The following is a 27,514-nucleotide window of genomic DNA, read 5'->3' as shown; positions in this document are numbered from 1 at the left end:
AAATACCTGAAGTCCAAAATTGTACAATGAAAATCACGATGCAACTCTTCTGCATACAACGAAAAACACAATAATCCCTTTCTCAGAATTCAGATTTCAGATTTCAGGATTTTAACATTCAGAATTTTATTCTTTCAGGATTGTGATGTGCAGGATTACAGATATTTGTGGTTTTAGACTTTGGGGATTTTGATTTTTGGGGACTTCGATCTTTTGAGATTTCAGCATTCCAAATGGCATTGGGAATGTGACTAAGAATTATGATGAACACCAAAACACTTTAAATGTAAATGCTAAAATAACCAACTTTTATAATGAAAATGTAGGAAAATGTTTTCTTAAGCAAAGCCAAGTTTTCTTAAACAGGCCATAGAAAATATGAACCCTAAATAATCTGCAACACTGTACACATTTCTTCATTTAAATACACTATTTGAAAAGTACAATATGAGCCATAAACTGGAAGAAAATGCTTTCAATATGTATGTCTCTCAATAAAAAGAATATATTGAATATGTAAAAACTCCTATATATCAAGAAGAAAAAGAAAGAAAACTCATTTTTAAGGGCCGCAGAGAAATATTTATGAGGGCCAAAAAATAAAAAGGTGTAAAACTGTCTACATTATTCATAATTACCAAAAAAAGTAGAAACAACTCAATGGTTCCTCAACTGTAGAGTGGATAAATTAGTAGTTTACTGTACATTAAAAAACAATTAGTTGCTTTTATAAGCAATAGTATAGCTGAATATTACTAGAAGCATAATAATGAAAGGGATACTACGAAAGAGACTGCATTTATATAAAGTTAAAAGACACAGGCAAAACCAATCTACAGTTGTAAATGTCAGAATATTTTGTAATGGCTAAGTGTGGATTGGGGAAGAACCTTCTCTTCTATTTCATTATGAAGCTGCAGGTTACGTGGATGTGTTCATGAAATAAAAGTTCATTAAGCCACACACTGATGAGTTGTGCATTACTTTGTTTTTGTGTTGATATTCAATAAAACATTTATGTAAAAGAAGGATTGCTCGGTTTTCTGCACCCAAGTAAATAAGAAATAAAAGTGAAATAACACATCTGAAGAGGATCTTACTAATGTAGTACTATCTGAAAACTACTGTTAAATTCCAGAGAAGAAAAATGGAGCTAGAAAGCAGATTGTGAGTGAATTTAGAAATATGTTGATTCATGAAGATAAGACATTTATAAAGCAAATAATAAATACCTCTAAAATTGCGTTTTTCTATGAGGTATAATTTTTAAATTGGGGGTCTGATTTTTGAAGGTATTTAAGACTGTCTTTGAAAATCCATTTTGAGAGAAACAAAAATGATTTATAATAATGTGAATTAATGTTACTGTAAAGTCATAGAGTATAATTTTGTATAAATCATCAAAAGGAAGGAGGCCGTTTTAATGAAATGGAGCATTTTAAAGGTACTGCAGATAAATAATTTTTAAATTGGAAAAATAATGAGAATTCCTTCAACTCATTTTTCTAATATATTAAGGTTCTTTTCCCCCACAGCATACTTGTTAAGTACTCCAAAGGGTCTTTTAGATGGAGTGGAATGATCTGGAACTACACAGCAGGTATTGCATAGCATAACACAGTATGTAATAGATGAAGCTCTGGATAAGCAGGCAAGGAGCACTATTAGCTTGGGAAAATGTATGCATTTATATAACTTCAAATATCCTTGAAATGAGAGAAATCTCAATCTCTGACACCAGCTTGTCAACATTAGCCCCTTGAAATGCTCTTAAACACAGGACCTAACGGTTTATGTGTTCTCTTTTCTGCACAACCTTGGCCAAAATATTTTTTTTTGACTTTTTTTTTTTTTGAGATAGAGTGTCCCTCTGTCACCCAGGTTTGGAGTACAGTGGCGCAATCTCAGCTCACTGCAACTTCTGACTCCCTGGTTCAAGTGATTCTCCTGCCTCAGCCTCCTGAGTAGCTGGGATTACAGGAATGTGCTACCATGCCCAGCTGATTTTTTTTTATTTTTGGTAGAGATGGAGTTTCACCATCTTGGCCAGGATGGTCTTGATCTCTAGACCTCATGATCCACCTGCCTCAGCCTCCCAAAGTGCTGGGATTACAGGTGTGAGCCACTGCGCCCAGCCTGTTTTTATACTTTTTAATAATAGCCATTAAGACTGTATCTTACCATGGTTTTGACTTGTATTTCTCTAATAATCAGTGATGTTGAGGTTTTTTTATATGTTTATTGGCTGCATGTATGTCTTCTTTTCAGAAATGTCTGTTCATGTCCTTTGTCCACTTTTTTTTTTTTTTTTTTTTTTTGTTTTTACATTTTTTTTTTTTTTTTTTTTTTTTTTTTTTGATATGGAGTCTCCCTCTGTCACCCAGGCTAGAGTGCAGGGACATGATCTTAGCTCACTGCAACCTCCACCTCCTGGGTTCAAGTGATTTTCCTGACTCAACCTCCCCAGTAGCTGGCATTACAGATGCCCACCATGATGTCCTGCTAACTTTTGTATTTTTAGTAGAGAGAGGGTTTCACCATGTTGATCAGGCTGGTCTCGAACTCATGACCTCAAGTGATCCACCCTCCTTGGCCTCCCAAAGTGCTGGGATTATAGGCATGAGCCTCCACACCCAGGCTTGCCCATTTTTTAATGGGGTTGCTTTTGTCTTGTAAATTCAAGTTCCTTATAGATGCTGAATATTAGACCTTTATCGGATATGTAGTTTGCAATTATTTTCTCCTAGTCTGTAGGTTGTCAGCTTACTCTGTTGATAGCAATTTTGCTGTGCAGAAGCTCTTAAGTTTAATTAGATCCCACTTGTCAATTTTTGCTTTTGTTATGATTGCTTTTGATATCTTTGTCATAAGATCTTTGGCTATTACTATGTTCAGGATGGTACTGCCTAGGTTGTCTTCCAGGGTTTTTACAGTTTTGGGTTTTGCACTGATGTCTTCAATCCATCTTGAGTTGATTTTGGTGTATGGGGTAAGGGAGGGGTCTAGCTTCACTCTTCTGCATATGGTTAGCCAGTTATCCCAGCACCATTTATTGAAGAGGGAGTCTTTTACCCATTGCTTGTTTTTGTCAGCTTTGTCCAAGAACAGATGGTCATAGATGTGCAGTGCTTATACACTGTGGGTGGGAGTGTAAATTAGTTCAACCATTGTGGAAAGCAGTATGGTGACACCTCAAAGAGCTAAAAGCAGAACTACCATTTGACCCAGAAATCCCATTTCTGGGTATACACCCAGAGAAATATAAATCATTCTACCATAAAGATACATGCACATGACTGTTCATTACAACCCTATTCACAATAGAAAGACACAGAATCAAGTTAAATGCCCATAAATGACAGATTGAATAAAGAAAGAATGGTACATATGCATCATGGGGTAAAATGCAGCCATAAAAAATAACAAAATCATGTCTTTTTTGGAAACATGGATGGAGCTGGAGGCTATCATCCTTAGCAAACTAACACAGAAACAGAAAACCAAACTCATATTCTCACTTATAAGTGGGAGCTATAATGATGAGAACTTATGAACGCAAAGAAGGAAACACTAGTCACTGGGGTGAGGAGGCTGGAATGGGGGAGAGGAGCAGAAAATATAACTATTGGGTACTGAACTTAATACCTGGGCTATGAAATAATCTGTACAACAAACCCCCATGACACATGTTTACTTATGAAACAAATCTTTACAACCCAAACCTAAAATAAAAGTTAAAAAAAACAGGCTCTGTGAATCAACCTGAGTCACCCCAAGTGGCACATTAAGTGGATGAAATGAGCCCGGCTGTGCACCAGGAGCCTCCAAGCAATGTTTCATTGCTCTGGTTTGCTTGGTGCCTATTACAATATATTTGTTTCAGAATTCTCTTGGCTAAGCAGATGTTACAGGAGGTCTTGTGTTTATTTTGTGGCATTTTAAAAAATGAGTCTCAAGTCCCACAAATGTCCTTGTAAAATTAATACTTCCAGCAAAGTTCTTTGCTGTCCATAAAGGAATTTGACTGAATGTTCTGTTCTCTCTGGTACTGTTGGCAGTAAGTATTCAGAGAATGCAACTCTTGTATTCTGTGTATTTCCTGGTAAGCATGTGTCTTGTCACCTGCAGTTCATTTTCGGTTTGAAGGTTTGAGAACTTCCTAATACGACAGACGGTGGAAACTCCCTAATCTAACATCCAAATAGAAGGTTATACACTTAGTAAAAAAGCAATTTACAATCTGTTTTGAAAGATCACATTATAAAACAAATCAGACTATAGCAAAAATACATGAAAATCCTGGTCAAATGATTAAGTCAGCTAAAATATTTTATCTTTGCTCTGAAAAAAGTCATCGCTCAACCCTCAGTTGTTTGCTATGGATAAATAAATATTAACTTCTTTCTCTTGTCTAAAAATGAGGATTTGGTAGAGGAAGTCTACTCACATTCAATATTTATTGGGAACCTATTATGGGTCATATATAGCAGTCAATGAAACAAGAATTCTTTCCCGTATAGAGCTTGCATTCTAGTAAGCATGGGCATGAAAGAGAGAGAGAGAGAGGAGAGAGAGACAGAGAGAGAGAGTGTGTGTGTGTGTGTGTGTGTGTGTGTGTGTGTAAGGAGAATCAGCACATGGTATTTATAAGAATATAAATAAGAAAAATATACAGTATGTTAGAGAGTGGTAAGTTTGTGGAGGAAACACAGCAAGGCAAAAGAATAGGAAGCACGTTTTGTGATGTAAAATAGACTAGGAGGCTGGCCTCCAGAAGCGGTGACACTGCTGTGAAGACCTGAAGGGAGGGAGGAACAGGCAAATAGTGGTCAAATTACTCAGGCAAAGACCACACTCACAAGACACCAAGGCCAGCAATGTGGCCAGGACAGAGGCACCCAGGGGAGGGTGCCAGCATCTGACATCAGAAATCCCAAAGGCAAGAGGAAAGAGTGGAGGCTTTACGAGGCTTTCCTCCGACTCTGTCTTTAATTAGAGAACTGGACATCCTTTTCGCAGAGACATGTCATAATGCAATGTACATTCTAACAATGTTACTCTGGCTTTTGTGTTGAGAATAGACAGAGGGGAGATCAAGAGAAGCCCAGACACTTATTTGCAGTACAAAAATGCAAGTGCAAAACGCAATCGCTGTAATAAGATATGTGTCTGGAGACAGCAATGGGGGTGATCTTCTGTGTGTAACTTGAATGTAGGGCTGGTGACATTTGCCCGGAAATCAGGTGTGGAGTGTGGAAGGAAAACAAGTACCAACAGTCTTACCAAGTGCATTGGCCCGACAGGCGCCAAGACTGGAGCTGCCATGAGCCAGGGTGGACAGGCCATGAGAAGCGCAGGTTGGAAGAGCTCAGATGACCAAATTCGGGTATTTGAATTTTGAATTTTGAGATTTCTACTAACCTAGTGCTTTCCTATTTGTGAGGAGGGATCACTTGCTTTCAGTTCCAATTAATTATGGACTGATGCCTTTGTAAAACATAATATAAAGAACTACTAGAAAAATGTGATTAAAAGTCACATGAAATGCAAACTCTGATTCTTATTAGCTCCAACAGATAGGAATTAAACCAACAGACTGCTGGAACAGTTTCTATAAAAACACTTACTTTCATTACACACTATTAATAAAATATCAGATATCTACTAGTCCACAGACAACGCATTGGGAAGCACACATTATTGTTTAATCCATAATGTTTCAATTGCTTGTCTACCTGTTAGATGTGATTTCAGATACCATATTGTACAACACTCCTATTATGCAATTGATCCTAATCAATTGAGCTTTTCTGGACTTTAGGAATTGAGCAGAGGAAACCCATGCCTCACACAGTGGCAAATTTACGTTATATGAATGTTAGCAAAGCAGAGAGCAGTATTTGTAGCTCAGACTATCAAGAAAGAGAGAGAAACTGAGTCTAAAAAAATTATTTAAGAAGATAGTCCACTGTATGGAGAAGCTAGAGGCAGGGGTTTGATAAAAACATAGGAAGTATCTGCTGTTTAAGAGTGAAAAGGCAGAAAAACTTACATAACTAATTCCACTTTGTTAAGTGGCTTTTCACATTCTTGCACGTGGACTAGGATCATCTTAAACCACTGAGATAATAATGCAAAAACAGCCATCATGTAGTTTCCAGAACTAACACTGGGATTACAGGAAGTGTGTAAACAACTATGTTTTGTTAAATATTTCTAGGAGAGTTGTAGCCCGACAAGGACAAAGTTCCTGACTCCTCAGACCCTCCCTGGTCCCCAGAGGTCTGTAGTCCTTATTCACCTTTTGATACCAACACCCTCCCCTTCTGCAAATGTCCTTCCCGTAAACACCCTCTGGGCAGCCTGAAAAATTGGAGAAGGTACATTAGAACACAAGTTTACCACCTTCTCAGTTTTGCTGGCTTTCCAAACTAACCTACTTTTCCTCCCATCAACCTCATCTCTGGTGTTTGGCTTTTGAGCAGCCCCAGAACCCAATGTTAACAAACTACCACTGAGTCACAGAATAACAAACTGTGATAAATTCTCTAAAGAAAGATAGTCCATGATGGTGTAATCTGGAAGCTCTGGAAAGGTTGACTTAAAAAACGGAGACTATTTGAGTGGGAGTTTATAAAGCTAAGTATTTATGCGGTAGAAAGAGGACTTTATGGGAAATAAACAAAGAAAAAAACCAGAATATGGAAAGTCCTTAATGCAGGAAGGCAGGCAATAATCAAGTAATTTAGACATAAGTGAAAAAGAGTCCTTAGTGACTGGAGCAGATCATGAGGATTCCAGACTCTGGAATAAGGGCTGTGGTCTTTGTCCCATGAAAAGCGGTGGGCCATCGAGAAGATTTAAGACTGGGAGTTTTGAGATTACATTTGTGCTTTACAAAAATGACTCTAGTTCATTGTGAGACTGGATTGAACAAGAATGATGAAGTCTCCTCTAGAAAGCTAGGAGGCTGTTAGAGAAGGGAAGGCAATGACTTTGATGAGGGTGCTTACCACAGGGGTGGAAAGAAGCAGATTAAATGCATATGTAGATGAAATGTCACTTTAAAGGCACCAAAAGGTAAAGAAAGACAAAATAATCCAGGCAGTTCCAGGTTTCTATAATTAAGAGTAAAAAAAAAATCACTGCCATACGGGAAAAAGATGAGAAAATGGAATAAAAATACACACTTTACAAAAGGAACAGGGTGGTAACAGAGACCAAAGTAATCAGGTCTCACCACTTTATGCCAATGACATGATTTCATTAATTTTGACAGAAGTATTTAATTTTAAGTGTATTTACAGTGGCAGGCAATTTATTTAAGCATTAAGATGCTACATTGCATTTTCATAGGCTAATCAGCATTTGACAATTTATTACTTGTAAGGAAATCTCAGATTTCACATTTACATGAAAATTACTTCATCAGTTTCTCATTAGACCAGAAAAAAAAAAAGTGTTATTGAAAAGGAATACTGGGTGTAGGCATAATCAGATTTCTCTATAGACATTCTGATTGAATTTCTCTATGCTCTGTGTAGAATATAACAAAATCAAAGAACGAGAGAGAAAAAGAGGAAGAAAAAGAGATGGATTTTGATATTACAAGGTGTCTAAATTGTTGTCAGTGTTGGGAAAATAACAGACAAATGAGGATAGAACCACTGTAAATAAATTCTCCATGCTGTTTACCATGTGAGCAACATTTTTATATTCTACTATTAGGAATCTGTGTATAAATTATTTACTTTACAAAGACATTTCCTCGAAATTCTGAGCCACAACAGTCTCTCTTCTCATGCAAATATAGAGGCAGACTTACATGCAGAGTCAATGTATGCTCTTTCACTTCCTGTTCCTGATCTAGGAGGTTCAAGAAAAGTAGAAGACAGCATTTTTATAAGTCATGTGCAGATCCTGCTGGTTCTAGCAAGATCTTCCGCAGCAACGATGACAACAGGAAAGTTTAATAGCAGTACTAGCGTCTGCCCTCAGGGTATTAGTTTATATGTAACTCTAAAATGTGGAACTGTGCTGAATTTGCCTTATAACTGAGCCAGAATGAAACTGAACTCACCTTAAGAAATTCAACTTAAGCTGTCACCATGACCAGAAGCGCCAATGAGCCCTTTACTTGCAACATTTGAAGCACTGAAGGGTGAAAAAAATATGCAACAAGACAAAAGCAGTGCAAAGGTAATTTCCAGGGCACTCACATAGATCTGATTGTTTCCAAAGCGTTTCTGAATCTCATATAGCAGGCTGCCGTCATTGAGCTCGCTGAGTGTTGCCAGGTCATCATTTGGCGCAGGAGGCATTAGCTTGACCTGGGGAAGAACAGGAAGTATGATCAATTCTAATTGCTTTCCGATCAACTTTCTTCACAGTTGGATGTTCCATCTTTAATTACCTGTCAAAAGTTTAAAGACAACCTGAGTTAGGAACTGTTGTTAAAAGATGAAATGGTTCAATGAAAAAGAAAAAAAAAAATCTGAAGTCACAGAGCAATGTATTCAGATGAGAATTTCTGTTCTATCCTCCCTGGTGTGCAGACGCACACACCCCGTTTGCTACCTTGTCACTCAGGCATTAGGTATGCCAAGATCATGTCAGCATGTTGACTCTTCTTATTCCCTACTTATAACTTAGTAAGGTCTGTACTGTTTGCAGTCCTCTGAAAGACAGGCAGTTGAACCGCTCATATATTTGTCGTGTTCCCTAAGCTAAAGCAAAACTTCTCATGTTGCCATTGTTGGCATGGTCAGGAAGAAATGTGTATGGAATTTAGATTCTGCATTCATTCAGGATGAGGCTAGGTTTTAAAAGTAGATTCTAGATCTTTCTATTCTGCTGTATATTACTTTTAAGATCAAGGTAGCTATGAGATTAAAATAACTGTCATAAAGAAAAAATGCTTTCCTATTCAATTTAATATGCTGTGAAAGTTTAAAGACTGTGCAACATTTCAAATAAAAAAGATGAATTTGGATTCTTTAATTAAATGAAAATCCATTATTTTCAAATTAGAAATGGGCAATTTTAATCTTATGTACACAGAATATGCTGAGAAAAGTAGACATTTGATGTAACATGGTAGCAGTGTTTTTTAATGTCACACACAGAGGAGCAATGGAACAAGAATATTCATATAAATGTGAGTTGTTTGATACTCCTAGTAAATTTTTAATAATTGATATTTGTATTCATGTTTGTAGTCTATGTTTATATTTGCATTTTGTATTTGTATCTGCATTATATATTATTAATAGTATATACCATTGCTAAATAATTTGAACATAAATATTTCTGCTTATCAAGTAAGTATAGTATAAAAAGTACTAAATATTTTTAATAAAGCTAAATTTAGGATTTTTTTTCTGACATTAGTGAACATTTTGCAAAATGTAATCTTTCCTGTGAATTCACAAAGTCAGTTAATTTTCTCCCTAGACTTTCTAAACCTAATGCATTAATAATGGAAACACAGGCTGGTGTGGTGGATCACACCTGCAATCCCAGCACACGGAGGGCTAAGGCGGGTGGATCACTTGAGATCAGGAGTTTGAGACCGACATGTGAAAACCTCACCTCTACTAAAAATACAAAAAAAATTAGCTAGGCATGATGGCACACGCCTGTAATCCCAGCTACTCAGGAAGCCGAGGTACAAGAATTGCTTGAACCCAGGAGGTGGAGGTTGCAGTGGGCCAAGATAGAGCCACTGCACTCCAGCCTGGGTGACAGAGCAAGTCTCTGTCTCAAAAAAAACACAAAAAACAACAAAAAAAAAAAACCCATACACACACATACACACAATACACACTACACACACACACACACACATACACATACACACAATAATAGAAACACAAATTGAGTAGCAGGCGTGTCAAAAGGTCAGAGCACGGTTTGTTACGAATTCTGGTTAGAATGGTGGCATGGCAGCAAGCGTTATGGCACTGGAGTTCAAACCATTTGTATAAGCAGGAAACACAATATTCCACTACATGCATGTTTATTAAAAACTAATTTGTAAAATATTCCATTAGCTGGGCATGGTGATTTGCCCTGTAGTCCCAGCTACTCAGGAGGCTGAGGCAAGAGGATTATTTGAGCCCCAGAGTTTGAGGCTGCAGTGAACCATGAGAGTGCCACTACACTCCAGCCTGGGTGACAGGGCTAGGCCCTGGTTCAAAAAAGAAAAAAAAATCTAGATTTCAGAAATATCAAGAACACGCCTGTCCCCTTCCCCACCAAGATGCACAAACTCAAACACCCTGAGTTCATTATCTTATCTACTTTGCAGTATTTAAAGGAAAAACACTTCCAAATATCTTTCCGCATTAACCTACAAAAAGCACTTAATATAGTCTTACTAAAAGTAGTTATTTCATGTTGGGTTAGAGACATAGCTTTAAGGCGTTGATGCTGTCAGAATTATCTACTTAGATCGTTCAAGGGTTGTATCCAAAAACTGGTGCTTTTTGTTGATAAAAATAGAAGTCATAATGTTCCAGCTATGCCAGTGTTTCCTGGGTTGTCAAAACAATTCTGAAATTGTTTGATATCAACTTTTTAACATTATATGCTGAGTTCCACTTTGAGGAGTTTCATAGGCACAAAGCGCTGCCCAGGCTGACAGCTGAGAGAGAGGCATGAACACAGAAGTAGTGATGCCGCCTTTGCCACAGCCCTCAGGCAAAGGAACTGGTGGTCTTGATCCAGGCAGTTTTTAATTCTGCATTCATCGGTCGTGCAAATTCAGGTAAATATCTTAGACAGTAATTTGAGCTTCCCCACTTCGAATGTTAGAAAATGCAAGCTCATCTAACTCTAAAACATCAATTTTTGTATTCAGCTGAGTGAACAAGAGAGTTTAAATCCCAGTTGTACATCTTCCTATCTGTGAGTTCTTGAATATTTTTCTTCCTTAACATCATGAAGCTGCTTTTCATTCTCTATGTGATGAAAGATAGTATGTACTTCATAGAATGGTTGAGGGAATTAAAAATATGAGGAGAAGTTGGTCCTGCACCTCCTCTGCAGCTAAGTGTGCCTCATTAGTGCCCTTAGTAACATATCCAGGGGCCATGGAGATCATGTAACTTCCTACCAGCTTCCCTTGGGGCTGGGGGAGGGAGGCATGCAGGTGAGTGTGGAAAGCCCTGGGTCTGCCCGCGCTGTTCTCAGCAAAGACACTCGGCTTTCCTTTGCTTTAGGAATCACAGTCCTCGTTCACGTATTTCTTTCCGAAGGTTCTTCTGCTAAATAACATTATTTTTTAAACTTTGGCATTCATTGTTACAGCCCAACATTCTTAATTAATGGATGAAGAACTTGAGGCCATAGAGGACATGTGCTTTTTCTAGGGTCACACAGCTGATAAATCAGAAGCAGAAGCTGGCATGATAACCACTGGGAAGCAGGAGGAATTCCAGTGGATAATGGAAATACCTGATGACATCTATTCAATAATGTGCCACATTTCCCTTGCTTATCTTCTTTGTTGGTCATTGTGGTAGAGGTTTAGCACAAAGAGGAACAACAGAATGATGTTTGTGACCTCCTCTACGCAGGGGAGAAGTTAGGACAGAAATACATTACAAGTACAAAATGTACGTGAAGGGAAAAGCATGACGCTTTGAAAAGAGAAAAATTTCACATTAGATGGTCCGAGAAGTCCTCTTTGAAGAGGTCACACTGAAGTTGAAATTGCACATAATTTTAAAAGGCAGTCCTGTGGGATGTTGGGGGAGATGTCTCAGAGAGAGGGAAGGACACGGTGAGGGCTGGAAGGTGGGGAGGGGATGGGTGTGTGGGAGGCCCTGGAATCTGCCCTGGTGTGGAGGAGGTGGGAGGCAGCGGCAGCAGGGGATACTGAAGGAGCTGGCAAAGGGTCCTGAGCCCTGAGGAAGAGCTGCTTCATTCCAGGAATTAGCGAAAATCACAGAGGGTAATGGGCATGGGGACGGCAAGACCAGCTTCACCGTGCTAAGACACCACTCTGGCAGCTGCAGCAGAGAAAAGGCAGGAGTGGTGAGAACAGCAGCAAGCTCTAGAAAAAGGGGGCCCAGGGAAGAGGCCAAAGAGGAGGAGGAACGGATTGGATGTAGATTAATTTAAGAAAAAGAGGAGCTGCCATATGCAACTGTATGCAACTAAATTGCACTTGATTTCCTAGCCAGGATTAACTTAGACAAGATTGAGGGTTTCCTTATAAAGATGGACAACTTGACTGCATTCCAGGATCACAGACTGGAACAGTTGCTTTTGGATATAAAAGTAATCTAGATAATAAGTGCAAATTAGGTAAGAATGTATGTTCTAGAGGTTAAATAACTTTTGGCCAAAGTCCTATGTAGAGAGACACATAAAAGGGAACTTTCACCATCAATTTAGGGATGGGTGTAAATATATTTTCTTTTACTATCTTTGCAACATTTTTCCAAAGTACACGAACTTACACACACATATAGACAACTCCAAAAACTATCTATGCATGCATGTATGCCTGCATGCATGCACAAAAATAATCCATATGCATATTCATACATATACATAATTGGATGTAGATCAATAATGATTGCAATAACTTTGAGCAATGCAAAAATAAGGCAAAACTCTCCAGCAAGTTAGCATACATCTTTAACTCCCAAAGGAATCAGAAAAAGGAGGAAGATCAAGAGTAAGATTAGTATTTTCTTCAGGAGTAATGATTTATGCTAGGATAAAAAGATCCTTCTTACAGTCACGATGCTAACAACTTCAATGCAAATTTCTGTGTGCACATTTAGAAAAGGCATGAATAGTACTAACAGAAGTTCTGCATTCGTTCCAGCAAGCCTGGAGCAGCTATCATAGACATCTCATTGGTATTCCTGTGGATTCTCGTCTTCAGTGGCACAGCTGTTACATGGGTCAGAGAAACTACTAGGCTGACAGTAAAAATATGAATACTCCCTAGCCTGTTTATAGTTATGCAGTGGGGTAGATCCAGCGTGAGAGCAGATCAAGGGAAGAGTTCCTTGCATTTCTCACATCCAGATTCCAAAATAACCCAAAAGGAAGCTTTGATGATAATCAGTCTTAAGCAAGGCTATCAAAGGAGCACATTCTTTATAGATTTCAAAAGCACTGTGACAGCTGATAAGTGGAAAGAAAAATAACAAGTATGTTGTGAATGTTTTTATGTTGCAGTTGTAGGCTAAAAAGTGGGCACCACCAATGTCTACCAAACAATCATAAGAGCAATTACCAGATAAGGACAAGAGATTACCTACCCTCTCCAAAACTGACCATTATGGTTATTATTCTATATATTTCCAAAAGGAGAGATCTAAAACACAAGATAGACATAATTTAGAATAGAAGACCAGGAAGAATTTAGGAGAAACACTTTGAGAAATGCTTCGAGCTCCAAAGTGAATTTAAGTTTTGAAAGTTTTCTGAATTTGCTGATCCTTTGTCTCTACCGTGTAGATGCTGTTTTGAGCACCATGGGCTTTACCGTGTTGTCTGGTTTTGTTTGCTTGTTTGTGACTTCTCTCTAGGCAGTTAGTAGTACATGTCCAGTGACTAGACATGTACTACTAACGGGCAACAGAGATGATCTGACAGGTGGGATCAGGGCAACAGGATTTGGAGGAAGGCGGTCTAAGAGCAAATAACCCAGTTAAGCATAAGTAAAATGAAAAGAGGAAATGTTTTAAAAAAGACTATGTGTTGACTGGAATGACCAGATTAGGAAAGGGTGATAAAGTGACACACACTTTACTTCGCTTCCCAAGGCCTCCACCCATGCCATGCCTGGACAGTCCTGTGCAGTTTTGCCTGCCTTTTGTTATTCTGCCAAGTGTTTCTTAAATAGTGAAGTCTACCAGGCCCTTTCCCTTTCCCTTTACTTGGCTGGGGATCTACGGGCTGGTGTTCATGTGTGTTGGTGTCTCTGTGGACTACAGGGTTAAAGTTACAGCCGATCCTAGAAACCTGCTGTGGTGCCCCCGATAGAGCACTGGAAACAAAATAAAAGAAACATTTCAGATTCTAGACAATTCATTTAACTATTTTTTCGACACAGGGTCTCACTCTGTAGTCCATGCTGGAGTGCAGTGATGACATCCTAGCTCACTGCAGCCTCCCACCTCTGAGCTCAAGCAATCCTCCCAACTCAGCCTCCTGAGTTGGTAGGACCACAGGTGTGCACCACCATACCCTCCTAATTTTTAAATATTTTGTAGAGATGGGGTTTTGCTATGTTGCCCAGGCTGGTCTTGAACTACTGGCCTCAAACAGTCCTTAGCCTCTAAAAGTGTTGGGATCATAGGTGTAAGCCACTGTTCTCAGACTGTTTAACTTTTTGATCAGCTTGAAACTCAGTTGGAAACTTGAGTTTAAGTTACATAGTGAAAGTAGACAATAACTTGCTCACAGTGACATTTTGAGGATTCAGATAATGTAGGTGAAAGAATTTTTAAGCTTTGAAATGTTAACCAACATATTATTTTGCATTATTATTTTCTAAAATATTCCACATTTACGTTGAAAAGTATAAAGTCCTGTGGATGTGTTGACTGGAACTACATACATTTAGAGCAGATCCCTGCAAGGATTAGAAGATTTTATTGTTCCGGCAAAACTAGAGTATGTAATTCCAGTCAGTCTCATACAGTCAGTCTATACAATAATAAAAATAAATACACCCATATGACTGCATTTGTATTATGTTCCTGATAGTACCATATGGCCTCACCTCCTGTCATCTTCATACCAACCAAAAAAGGCTGGTCCTATGTACCCATTTTATAGATGAGGCTCAGTGAGGCTATGGAACTTCCACAGAGCTCCTGAGCTACAGACCTGAACCACAGCAAAGCTGCATGTCCCTGTCAGGCGTCCTCTCTACTAGAGGCTATCATGGCTTCACTAAACGGAATAAAGACTCGATTTGAATTTCAACCTTAAACCTAAGTTAAATAAAATGTCAGAAAGAAGAGAAGGAGGAAAGATGGCAAATAAGAAGTTAGGGAACCAAGAAAAGAATGAAAAAAACCCAGCAGTTAAGGGAGGGATGGGATGGGAGAGGAGAGGAAACCAGGAGGGAAAGGGAAGAGAAGGAAGTCTTGCACATTACAACTAATTTAAGAAACATTCTGTGTTCTCAGAGAAATTATAAAAACAAATGTTAATTTTAGTGGTTCTTGGAAATTAAAAAAAAGTTACAATGTTAAATCAAGCCTTTAATATTCATTTACACAGTTACCACTTGATAAGGCCTACCCTTTAAAAATCGGGAAAGAGAGATGCTAAGTAGCTTTTATTTTAATTTTTAAAATTTTTCCACATGATGTATTTATTTATAAAATGTTAAATAGAGCTTTATAGCTTTGAAAAGTGTTTTGGAAAGCTTTCCTATGAAAAGGGATTATATAATCTGCTCAGTTTCTCATGCTAATCTTCCCTGGAGAGAACCGTCCAGCTAGCACCTTGTGGGCAAGAACGTATGGGAACATGACGGACACAGGGTGGCGTATTAGTGGGTGAACATTAGATCACACAGGAGCAGACAGCCTGGGTAGCAGCCTTTCCATCTTTAATAATACAAAAGCACAGCATGGTTACAATTACTTTTTATGACTAGGATACAACTGTAAAAAGTCTACATTAAAACAGAAAAGTTATCCCATGAATAATACGCTTGATATTCTTATGTTGTGAATGTCTTATTTTTGAAGGATATTTTATGTCTTTTGGAAACATCTTATTAAATTACCACTAAAAAGCAATTAATCTTCTAATCAGAAATTGCTTTGACTCCACAGAGGGAGAAATCTCAGTACCTTGATGAAAGGGTTGACCTAGTTTGCTTTTCTTTAATTAAATAAATGATAGTCATACTTACTACTGTTAAACTCAAAAACCTAATTAATACAACTTGAAAGCAAATTAATAGAAATGGACAATAATTTCACATATACACATTGACTACAAGTCACGCCGTTATCAACAATTGCATTCAAAAGTGTGTGAATGTTAGTTACTTTGAACAGTAGGAAATCAGTTAGCCTGAGATTTTCTACACATTTCTATAAATGAATTAAGACAAAATACTTCAAAACAATACCAGTAAAAACAAAAACACATTTTAAAGTTATCTTTAATTTCTCTAAGAAATGTAATTAATAATATTAATATTCCCATTCTTAATAACAAATTAAACTATGAGGAAAATAACTCCGTAAGTTTGAAAACAGTGTTCAATTGTCGGTCATAATGAATTTCTTCACTCACATACCTATTCTAACACAATCATATGATGTAATGTTTTAATCAATCAATAAGTTATTGAAAAAATGAAATATTTTCCCTCCCAAAAGGAAACATATATACGTATATACATATATGAGATATTATTTTGTTAAAGCTAAAGGTGAGCAGTAATGGGTTTATCTACAAGAGAAAACACCCCGTAAGACTTTATTCAAAGTGGCTGCCCATGAAAATAATTAGGAAACAGGAATCATTCTTGAGATTCAGCTGTTGTAAAGTAGCTCAGAAATTTGTTTCCTCACCATTCAACTGCAAACTAATTTGAGTCTTAAATATCTGTATTGAAAACAAAAACTAAGCTTTTAAATTACATTTACAAGCACAGTGTTAAAATGTATGGGGGAGACGGTGTTAGACATAATTAATTGTCATTTTTCCTCTAGTACAGGATACTAATTGCAGGATAGTATTAAATCATAACTGGAAATGGAAAGTTATGTCAGACATTAAAGTACACAAATTATATGGCTCAGAAACACTTGGAATCTTAACAGAAGTTAATAGGATCCTTTAGAAGGTTAAGACATATTTTGCCAGGGGTGATGGCTCATACCTATAATCCAAGCACTTTGGGAGGCTAAGATGGGAAGATCACTTGAGCCTAGGAAGTCAAGATCAGCCTGGGCAACATAGTGAGACCCCCATGTTAATAAAAAAAAAACAAAAGAAAAAGGCCGGGCATGGTGGCATACACCCTAGTCCCAGCTGTCTCAAAGCTGAGGCAGGAGGATCACTAGAACCTGGGAGGTTGAACCTTGATGAGCCATGATTGTGACACTGCACTCCAGCTTGAGTGACACGGTGATCTTCTGTCCCCAAAAATATATACATATTTTGTCTTAAAGTTGACCTAACCTTTAATTTGTCTAGTACTATGAACTAATTGTATTCTTCCAAATCTATATGTGGAAGCCCCAATCCCTAATGCAACTGTACATGGAGACAGGGCCTATGAGGAAGTAATTTAGGTTGAATGAAATCCTGAGGGTGAGATCCTGATCCTACAAGATCACTCCAGAGAGTGCCCTCTCCCTGTTCCTCTCTGCCTCTCCCTCCTTCCCATTCATGCTGCCTCCTTCTGCCCACTCAGCGAGGGTGGGAAGGTGTCCCGCACCTGCAGCCAGCCTGCACCATGACCTTGGACTCTCAGAGTCCAGACACCTTGATGACTGTGAAAAACGCATGTCTGTTGTTGAAGCCACCCAGACTGTGGTGTTTGTCATGGCAGCTTGAGCAGAAGAATACACCTACTAAAATGTAAAAGTGTTTCAAATGTTTTGCTTACCTGTTTTAGTTACTTGAAATAACAAAAATTAGTACAATTAAAATTAAATTTTAAGAAGATCTTTAGGACATCTGGCTAAAATGTCTGTAAAGATGGAAGTTATTTTGCCACTTATAAAGCAAAAATACACAAAAGTCATTTATTTCTGTGGCCATGATAAAAGAAAATACATTAATTTCCATAACTCCAAGCTCATCCCTTTCTCCCCCTTCACATAAAAAATTATCTCCCATAACTTGGGTACCAGAGCAGGACACTCATGTATACACAGACACACATGCAACATAAACACACAGACATACACAGATACACACACAAGGCATGACCATAGTTACTTTTAAGAATAAATGATTCAGTGACCGGTTTGCCCTTCTAGTTTGTAAAATATTTGGATCATTGAAATAAACCAAAAATCAAAGAATACATAACAGTAAAAATAATGACAAATGATTCAACTGGAAATATTTAAGAAGTAATATACTGGCTAAGCTTACATTCCTGGTATATAAGTCAAAACCAAAATTCAAATTGTTGTAAAGAACAATAGCATTTACGTTTGTGGATCAGTTTATGAAAACTGCAAGCAAAATATTAATCTATGCATTAAGTGGTCTTTCAATGGAAAATAGTACACATTTGTTTTTGAAATATGTTGGATTTTAATACATTACTTGATATGAAAAAGTACCAGTAGACACAGCGAGGGCGTGATTACCTGCTCGGGTTTGGTGGAAACACTCATCGTGGGGTTTTCTGGGGTGCTGTCCTGAGACTGCTGATTACACAGACCTTTTGTGGCATCTTTGAACATAGTGTCTTTTTCCAACAAACTGTCTTGCTTGGCAATTGGTAACACCAGGGGACTGCTACAAGAAAAAAGTCAATGCTACAATTAGTATCTTTTAATGTTTCATCAAGTGAAAACTGTCAGTATAGGATAGCTGGACCATAGATCTTATTTAGATAAGAAATACTTCTTAGAAGCTGCAGGAAAGAAATTAATGAGAAATCTGTAAACCTTTTGAAATTAATTCCAGACTTTATTCAGTTTTACCTTTAAAAGAAAAAAAAATATTTATTTGAACTCCAGAAGAAAACGTTTACAAACGTATATGAGACTATAATAGATGAATCAGTATGCAATTTAAGAGCTGGCATTGAAATGCAGGGCTGAACTAAGCAAGATTCAACATTTAAATGCAAAAATGGATTGCAAACAACCTAATAAAGGCATAATTGGATAATTAGTTTAAAAATTATTCATATAGGATTTAAAGTATAAAATCATGGGAAAAATTTCAAGTTTGCAATGGAATAACATAAGAATTTAAAAAATAATATCTTTAAGTACTACAATATTACAAGCAGAGTAAATTTTGTTAATTCTATACAGCTCAAAGGAGGCCAAAAATAAATACTTAATTTTTTATTCTTCTATTGACTTTATTGCCAAAATACAGCCATTATTTTATAATGTTCATTAAAAACAAATAGAAAATAAATGTTAAATTTGCATTGTATCACTTTAAGATTTAAAAATGTGTCTCCTGAATTGTTAGCATATAAACAGAAATGCATGTGTATTTAATCAGGTGAAATCTATATAAACATAAGTATTTCATGTAGTCTACCATAATCACTGAGATTCTAATTAGAGCTAATTTTTTGCCTTTTTAAAACTTCTATTTATTGAGGTCTAGTTTACATTGAGTAAAATTCAGCCCTTGTTGTTTAGTTCAATGAGATTCAATTTTGCATAAGAAAACAACCAGCAATGTACAGAATACTTTATCATTTCCAAGAGACCCTTTGTGCCCCTTGGAGTCAATTATGATTAGGTATGTTAGGGCTTCTCATACTGTGATTCTAATTTGAATTTTATTTTCTTATTTTAAAATACTTTTTAAATAAAAATGGAATATATTTGAGGTGTATAATGTGGTAATTTGATATACATTTTGTAAAGGCTACTACAATTCTATTAATCGACACATCACATTAGCTCTCCAAAACTTGCTCATCTTATGACGTAAAGTGTGTGCTCTGTGACTGACACTTCTCCTTGCTCACTCTCTCCAGTGCCTGGCAGCTACTGTTCTATTCTCCGCTTCTGTGATTTTCAGATTTTCAGAGTCCACACACAAGCAAGGTCATGCGCTATTTGTCTGTGTCTGGCTTACTTCACTTGGCCTAATGTCTTCCACATTCATCCACTGCAAATAACAGGATTTCCCTTTTTTGCAGCTGAATGATATTCTGTACATACGCACCATGATTTCTTTATCCATTCATCTGCTCATGGGCTTTGTTTCCATATCATCACTATCATGAATAATGCTGAAATGAACATGGGATGGCACATATGTCTTTGAAATCCTGATTTCATTTCTTATGAATAAAATATCCAAAATTGCAATGCTGGATCATATGGTAGTTCTATTTTTTAATTTTTTGAGGAAACGCTGCACTTGTTTCCGTAGTGGCTATCCATTTTGCATCCTCACAAAATGTTCAAGGGGTTCCTTTTCTCCTCACCCTCACCCACACTGCTTATCTCCTGTCTTTTTGATAACTTTCATCCTTACAGATGTGAGGTAGCATCTTGTTGTGCTTTGAATTTGAATTCTCTGATGACTGCTGACGTTGAGTGCCTTTTCATACACCTATTGGACAAAATTATATATGTCCTCTGGGAAAATGTCTATTCAGGTTCTTTGCTCATTTTAAAAACTTACAGATTTTTTTTATAGTCAGCTGTGTGAGTTCATTAGATATTTACCCCTTATCATATATATTTGCACATACATATGCACAGATATATATATATATATATACCTAAGTATATGGTTCACAATTATTTCCTCCCATTAAACATGTTGCTCTTTCATGCTGCTGATTTCACTGTTTTCTTTGCTGTGTAGAAGGCTTTTAGTCTGATGTAACTGACCTATTTTTACTTATTTTTTCTTTTGTCATCTGTGCTTTTTGTCGTCTGGTGTCATATCCATAAAACTCACTGCCACAAAAGTTATTGAGGAGCTTTTTTTTTTTCAGGAAGCTTATGGTTTTAAATTTTATATTTAAGTCTTTCATCCATTTTGTCTTAATTTTTCTACATGGTGTAAGACAAGGGTGCAGTTTCATTCTTTTGTTTGTGAATATCCAGTTTTCACAGTAACAATTACTGAAGTAACTTTTTTTCCCATTGCATCTTCGTGCAAAGATCAATAGACAACAGATGCTTGGGTTTATTTCTGTGCTTCCTATTCTGTTCCACTGGTCTATGTGTCTGTTTTATTGCCAGTGTCATACTATTTTGATTACTATAGCTTCATAATATAATTTAAAATTGAGGGATGTGATGCCTCCAACATTGCTCCTTCTGAAATAAATAGCGTTTGCTATTTAGAGTTTTTTGTAGTTGCATACAAAATTTCTTTTCTTTGGTACAGTGTGGGCTCAAATCTTTTGACTATTTGTATTGGTTTCTTTGTTTTCAGATTATTGAGTTTATATAGTCCATATCCAAATCACTTATCAGATATGCTCTTGGCAAATATTCTCTCCCACTCAGCATCTTTGTACTTTTGTTTGTATAACTGTGTTTGAAAGAAAAAAATTCTCTTATGATTTGTGCTTCTTATAACTTATCTAAATTCTTTTCCTAACCCAATGTCGCCAAAAATATCTCCTAGGCTTTATTCTAGAAGTTGTACAATTTTAAGCTTTACACTTTGGTATATGGCCCATTGTGACTTGCTTTTTGTATATAGCGCTATATATGAGTTGAAGTACATTCTCATATGGATGTCCAAAGGTTTCAGCATTTTTTTTTGTAAAACATGACTTTCCCTTCCAATTAGCAGGACATCTTTGTTAAAAATCAATTGACCATATCTGTGTGGGTCCATTTGGGGACTCTCCATTGTGTTTCATTGATATAATCATTCATTCTTAAATCAATACTACACTGTCTGATTCATGTATCTTCTCAATAAGCCTTGAAACGAGTCATGTGAGTCATCCAACTATGTTTTCACTTTGAAAATTATTTGGCAATTAGAGATTTTTAGCATTTTCATATACATTTTGAATCTATATGTGAATTTTTACAAAAATACTTGCTGTGATTTTGATTAGCATTGTACTCAATTGATAAATCAGCTTGGTGAGAATTGAAATACTTACAGTGTCAACTTGTGTCATCCATGAAAACAAGTGTTTTATTTTGATCTTTGTCAATTTCCCTTATCAACATGTTTTAGCTTTCATAATTAAAATCTTCCAAATAATTTTTAGTTTTATTCTGTTTTATGCTTTTATAAATGTATTTTAAAATTCCAAGGCTGAGTGTAGAAGGATTGCTTGAGTCTAGGAGATTGAGACCAGCCTGGGCAACATACTGAGCCCCATCTCTATGAAAAGTAAAACTTAGCTAGCTGCGGTGGTGCACACCTGTAGTCCCAGCTACTCAGGAGGCTGAGGTGGAAGGGTCACTCAGGCCCATGGGGTTGAGGCTGCAGTGAGCTGTGATTTCATCACTAGACTCCAGCCTGGGTGACAGAGTGAGACCTGGTCTCAAAAAATTATTGAATAAATGAATAAATACAAATAAAATTCCAATTTCCATTTATTAAATTTTAGTATATAAAAACACAAATGATTTTGTATATTAGCCTTGACATAGCAAGAACAGAGTAAGCTGACAGGCTGCTTTCAGTAACCACCGCAGTCTCACCATTTTGCAGCCCATCGCTACGCTCTGCCTTCCAACCGAACTTTAGAACCTAGGAAAGCATGAATTAAAAAAGAGTCTAGCAAATAGGCCAGGCTTGATGGAAAGGCAGGAATATTAAGAAATACGTTTACAGAAATGCAAGGTCAGTTTCCCTTCCTTTGAACTCTGTATGATAATGTTTTAGTGTTTTAGCCAATGAAAATACTTGTAAGTAGGTGAGGGGACAGGGGAGTAATATGTTAACACGAGGTAGCATGGTATAGTACAGACGTATGGGCATATATATTCAAGTCAGTCAAAGTACCATGTTTGATGTCCGGTGAGTTATGTAGTCATTCTGTAAAACCAAAATGCAAAACGACTATAGTAAAGGACTCCTAACAAAATGTACATAAAGGGATTAGCACCATGACTATGGCCACAAGCAGGCAATGAAATCAGCTGCTGTTTCTATGTGTCTAGAACTGCTAAGCTTCTGAGATTTCACCCTACTTGGAATCTAACAAGTTAGTTTGTTGCTATTCCATGGTTTGTGCAGGAGACAAGAGTTCTGGAGCAGAGATATACGACTTTACTACTTATGGCAGACACACAGCTTTGCGTTTATATCAGCTCTCCTTTATCATTTGTCCCATGCAGTGGGGAGGTGAAAGTAGGAGGAAGGCAACACAGTTGGCTCTTAATGGATGCCAATAGTAGAGAAAGTGCTGTTGCAGGAAAGCCAGCTAGATGGCAAGTATTTTTTGAGCAAGCAACACACATTGCATGAGGGAGCAAATAAGTCAGTTCCCTCCTTTGGGGAGTGAATGATAGGGTTCTTTGAAGTTACTCAGTTGCCTATATTGCTATCTGCATATGCCTTGCAGTCTGACAAACTGAGCAAGAATGAAGGATGCTCAGGGACTCAGGTAGATGGTCCTTCTCAATAGCATAGTTATTAATTGGAAAAGTTTACTAAGAAAAGGGAAGGCCTATAATGCTCATAAAAATTTCATAGCCAGATCTGCTTGATTCTGCTGTGATTTGAATATTTGTCCCCAGTGAGGCAGTAGTGAGAGGTGGAACCTTTAGCAGGGGATTGGGTAATGAGACTTCTGCCCCCACGAATAAGTTAATCCATGCAGGGATTAATAGATTATTGGGTTAATGGATTAATGACTTATCATGAGGGTGGGGCTGGTGGCTTTATAAAAATGAAGAGAGAGCTGAGCTAGCAGTCTCAGCCCCTCATCATGAGATCTGCTGTGCCACCTGGGGACTCTGCAGAGAGTTCCCTCAAAAAGAAGGTGCTCACCAGATATCACCCCTCAACCTTGGACTCCCTAGACTCCAGAACCATAAGAAATACCTTTCATTTCTGATAAATTACCCAGTTTTAGGCATCCTGTTATAGGCAACAAATAATGAACTAAGACAAATGCCGTCAACTGATAACACATTACTTCCAAAGAGAACTTCTTTCTTCCACAAGCACCATTGGGACAACGTCTATCTGCTGTAACTTCATTCATCATTCAAAGACTTCCTAAGAATATGTTCAGTGCTTCTTTGAAATAAAACCCCTTCACATATTTTGAAATAGTTGTCATGATTTCCACATATATATTTTTTGAGACAGAGTCTCACTCTGTCACCCAGGATTGAGTGCAGTGGTGTGATATTGGCTCACTGCAATCTCTGTCTCCCAGGTTCAAGTGATTCTCCTGCCTCAACCTCTCAAGCAGCTGGCACCACACAGGCATGGGCAACCACACCAAGCTTTTTTTTTTTTAAGTAGAGACTGGGTTTCACCATGAAACTCTGAGGCCAGGCTGGTCTCAAATTCCTGTCCTCAAGTGATCCATCCACCTTGGCATCCCAAAGTGCTGGGATTACAGGTAGAAGCCACCGTGCCTGGTCTTTCCCTATTTTTTCTATAATTTGAGTGAACTATCTGCAAAATGTTTTATTAATTATGTGACATTTAACGTGATAGTCTTCTAAACATGCTACATGTATTAATTTTTTTCATTTTCACAACAAGATTATAAAGTGTTCTTTATTTTACAACATGTATTAGTTTTATAAATGATTAAACTGAGGGGCAGAGGAGAAGAACTTGCTCCGGACACATAGCAGGCGCTACTGGAGCTAAGGTTTAAAGCTGTTGGTTCCAAGCTGCAGAGCCTGTGCGCTTAACCAACAGTCTGCATCCACTCTCGCCGCTATGAAAATATTTTCTGTATTTATTTTTCTTCATATATCAATCATCTTTTTTTTCTTCTTTATCAGAGAGTTTTATAAACTAGAGAGGGTTTGCATATACCAAAGGTTTTGAGTAAAGGGTGATAAATAAAAGAGTAATTAGATTGGTCAAGGTACAAACAAGGAAGATAGTTTATGAACTACAAAAAAAAATCACCAATTATAAAGATTTCTTTAGAATAAATACTTTTCTTCAGAAGAAGTATTGAGTTTACTAAAATAGCTAAAATATTCATTTCATATCTCAAATCTAATTGCACTAATACTAGCAGACTCCATGAGGGCTATCGTTGGAAAAAAGATTGGCTTAAGATTACAGAGACATCATTCTAAATCAGATTTTGCCTCAAGTTGGCTACCACCTGAACTTTTAAGGTCTTTGAAGTCTCTGGGTCACAGCTTCACCTTTGCAAAATGCACGAGTTAAACGAAGTAATATCTAAGTGTATATCAAGCCCTACAGTTTTGTATTATTAATAAATAATCTCTCCTCATGTAACTTTTCACCTGCATCTCTAAAAATAAGTCACTAACGCACTCAATTTTATCATAGGTAATATAATATAGGATATACCACTGACAATAATCACAAATAAATAGTTACAAAGAGTCTGTGTACTAGTCCGTTTGCACACTGCTATAAAGACATACTTGAGACTGGGTATTTATAAAGGAAAGAGGTTTAATTCACTCACAGTTCTACATGGCTGGGGAGGCCTCAATAACCTTACAATCATGGCAGAAGGCATCTCTTCACAGGGCAGCATGAGGAAGAATGAGTGCCAGCAGAGGAAATGCCAGATGTTTATAAAACCATCAAATCTCACGAGACTCACCCACCATCATAAAAACAGCATGGGGAAGACCACCCCCACGATTCACTTACGTCCCATTGAAACCCTCCCACCACATGTGGGGACTATAGGAACTACAATTCGAGATGGTATCTGAGTGGTGACATGGGCAAACTGTATCATTCCACCTCTGGCCCGTCCCAAATCTCATGTCCTCACATTTCAAACATCAAGCCTTTCAAACAGTCCCCCAAAGTCTTAACTCATTCGAGCATTAACGCAAAAGTCCAAGTCCAAAATCTCATCTGAGACAAGGCAAGTCCCTACAACCCATGAGCCTGTAAAACTCAAAGGAAGTTAGTTGCATCCTAGATACACTGGGGGTATAGGCATTGGGTAAATAACCCCATTCCAAATGGGAGAAATTGGCCAAAACAAAGGGGTACAGGCCCCATGGAAGTCCAAAATAGGGCAGTCATTGAATATTTAAGTTTCAGAATGATTCTCCTTTGACTCCATGTCTCACATCCAGGTTATGCTGATGCAAGAGGTGGTCTTCCATGGGCTTGGGCAGCTCTGTTCTTGTGGCTTTGCAGGGTATGCGGCCCCCCACCCCATGCTGCTTTCACAGGCTGGCACTGAGGGTCTGCAGCTTCTCTAGGAATATGGTGCAAGCTTTCAGTGGATCTGCTATTTTGAGGTCTGGAGAAAGGTGGCCCACTTCTCAGCGCTCCATTAGGCAGTGCCCAAGTGGGGACTCTGTCAGAGCTCCAACCCCACATTTCCCTACCTCACTGCCCTAGCAGGGGTTCTTCAATGAGGGCTGTGCCTTTGTAGTAACTTCTGCCTGGATATCCAGATGTTTCCGTACATCCCTGAAATCTAGATGGAGTTTCCCAAGCCTCAATTCTTGACTTCTGAGCACCCACAGGCCCAACACACCACATGTATTCCACCAAGGCTTGGGGTTTGCACCCTCTGAAGCAAGGCCTGAGCTATACTTTGGTCCCTTTGTGCCATAGCTAAGGCTAAATTTGCTGGGGTGCAGGACATCAAGTACCTCAGAAACACACAGCAGGGGGACCCTGGGCTGAGCCCACAAAAACATTTTTGCCTCCCAGGCTTCCTGGCCTGTGATGGGAGGGGCCATTGTGAAGGTCTCTGACATGCTCTGGAGACATTTTCCCCATTGTTTTGATACTTAACATTCGGTTCCTTGTTACTTATAAAAATTTCTGCAGCAGGTTTGAATTCATCCCTAGAAAATGGGTTTTTCTTTCTATTATATCATCACACTATAAATTTTCCAAAATTTATGCTCTGTTTCCTTTTGAACACTTTGTGGCTTAGAAATTTATTCTGCTAGATACCCTAAATAATCTCTCTCAAGTTTCACAGATCTCTAGGGCAGTGGCAAAGTGCTGCCAATCTCTTTACTAAAGCATAGCAAGTGTCACCTTTGCTCCAGTTCCCAACAAGTTCCTCCTCTCCATCTCAGACCACCTCAGCCTGGACTTCATTGTCCATATTACTATCAGTGTTTTTATCAAAGCTATTTAACAAGTCTCTTGGAAGTTCCAGACTTTCCCACACCTTCCTGTCTTCTTTCAGCCCTTCAAACTGTTCCAGCCCCTGCCTGTTACCTGGTTCCAAAGTTGCTTCCATACTTTTGGGTATCTTTACAGCAGCACGTCACCCCTAATACATATTTACTGTATTAGTCTGTTCTCATGCTACTACAAGTTCATACCTGAGACTGGGTAATTTATAAAGGAAAGAGGTTTAATTGATTCACAGTTCCACATGGCTGAGGAGGCCTCAGGAAACTTGCAATCATGGTAGAAGGGATCTCTTCACAAGGTGACAGGAGAGAGAATGAGTGCCATAGGGGAAATGCTGGATGCTTATAAAACTGTCAGATCTTGTGAGAACTCACACGCCATCAAGAGAACAGCAAGGGGGAAACCACCCTCATGATTCAATTACCTCCCTCCAGGTCCCTCCAAGGACACATGGGGATTATGGGCACTAGTAATTCAAGATGAGAATTGGATGTGATTATATATATACTATATATAGTGAGAGATTGAATATATATAGGAATTATATATATATATATATATA

The 27,514-nt window shown here is 37.8% G+C and overlaps 1 protein-coding gene across 2 annotated transcripts in view; it reads right to left on the bottom strand.

Moving 5' to 3' along the window:
• The window catches only part of MYO16 (myosin XVI), a 603,751-nt gene that overhangs the window by 339,495 nt on the left and 236,742 nt on the right, over positions 1 to 27,514 (bottom strand). For both annotated transcript variants that reach the window (XM_037729044.1, XM_017501745.2), the window contains exons 10-11: positions 18,330 to 18,480; positions 8,220 to 8,330 (exon numbers count right to left, since the gene is read on the bottom strand). In XM_037729044.1, the coding sequence (XP_037584972.1) occupies positions 8,220 to 8,330; positions 18,330 to 18,480 (262 nt within the window). The remainder of the gene's footprint in view (positions 1 to 8,219; positions 8,331 to 18,329; positions 18,481 to 27,514) is intronic.

This window comes from Cebus imitator, unplaced genomic scaffold (assembly GCF_001604975.1).
Source record: "Cebus imitator isolate Cc_AM_T3 unplaced genomic scaffold, Cebus_imitator-1.0 Scaffold14, whole genome shotgun sequence".
NCBI classification, from domain to species: Eukaryota; Metazoa; Chordata; class Mammalia; order Primates; family Cebidae; genus Cebus; species Cebus imitator.
The sequence above is the reverse complement of the archived record's forward strand: the minus strand, read 5'-3'. Positions and strand labels throughout refer to the sequence as shown.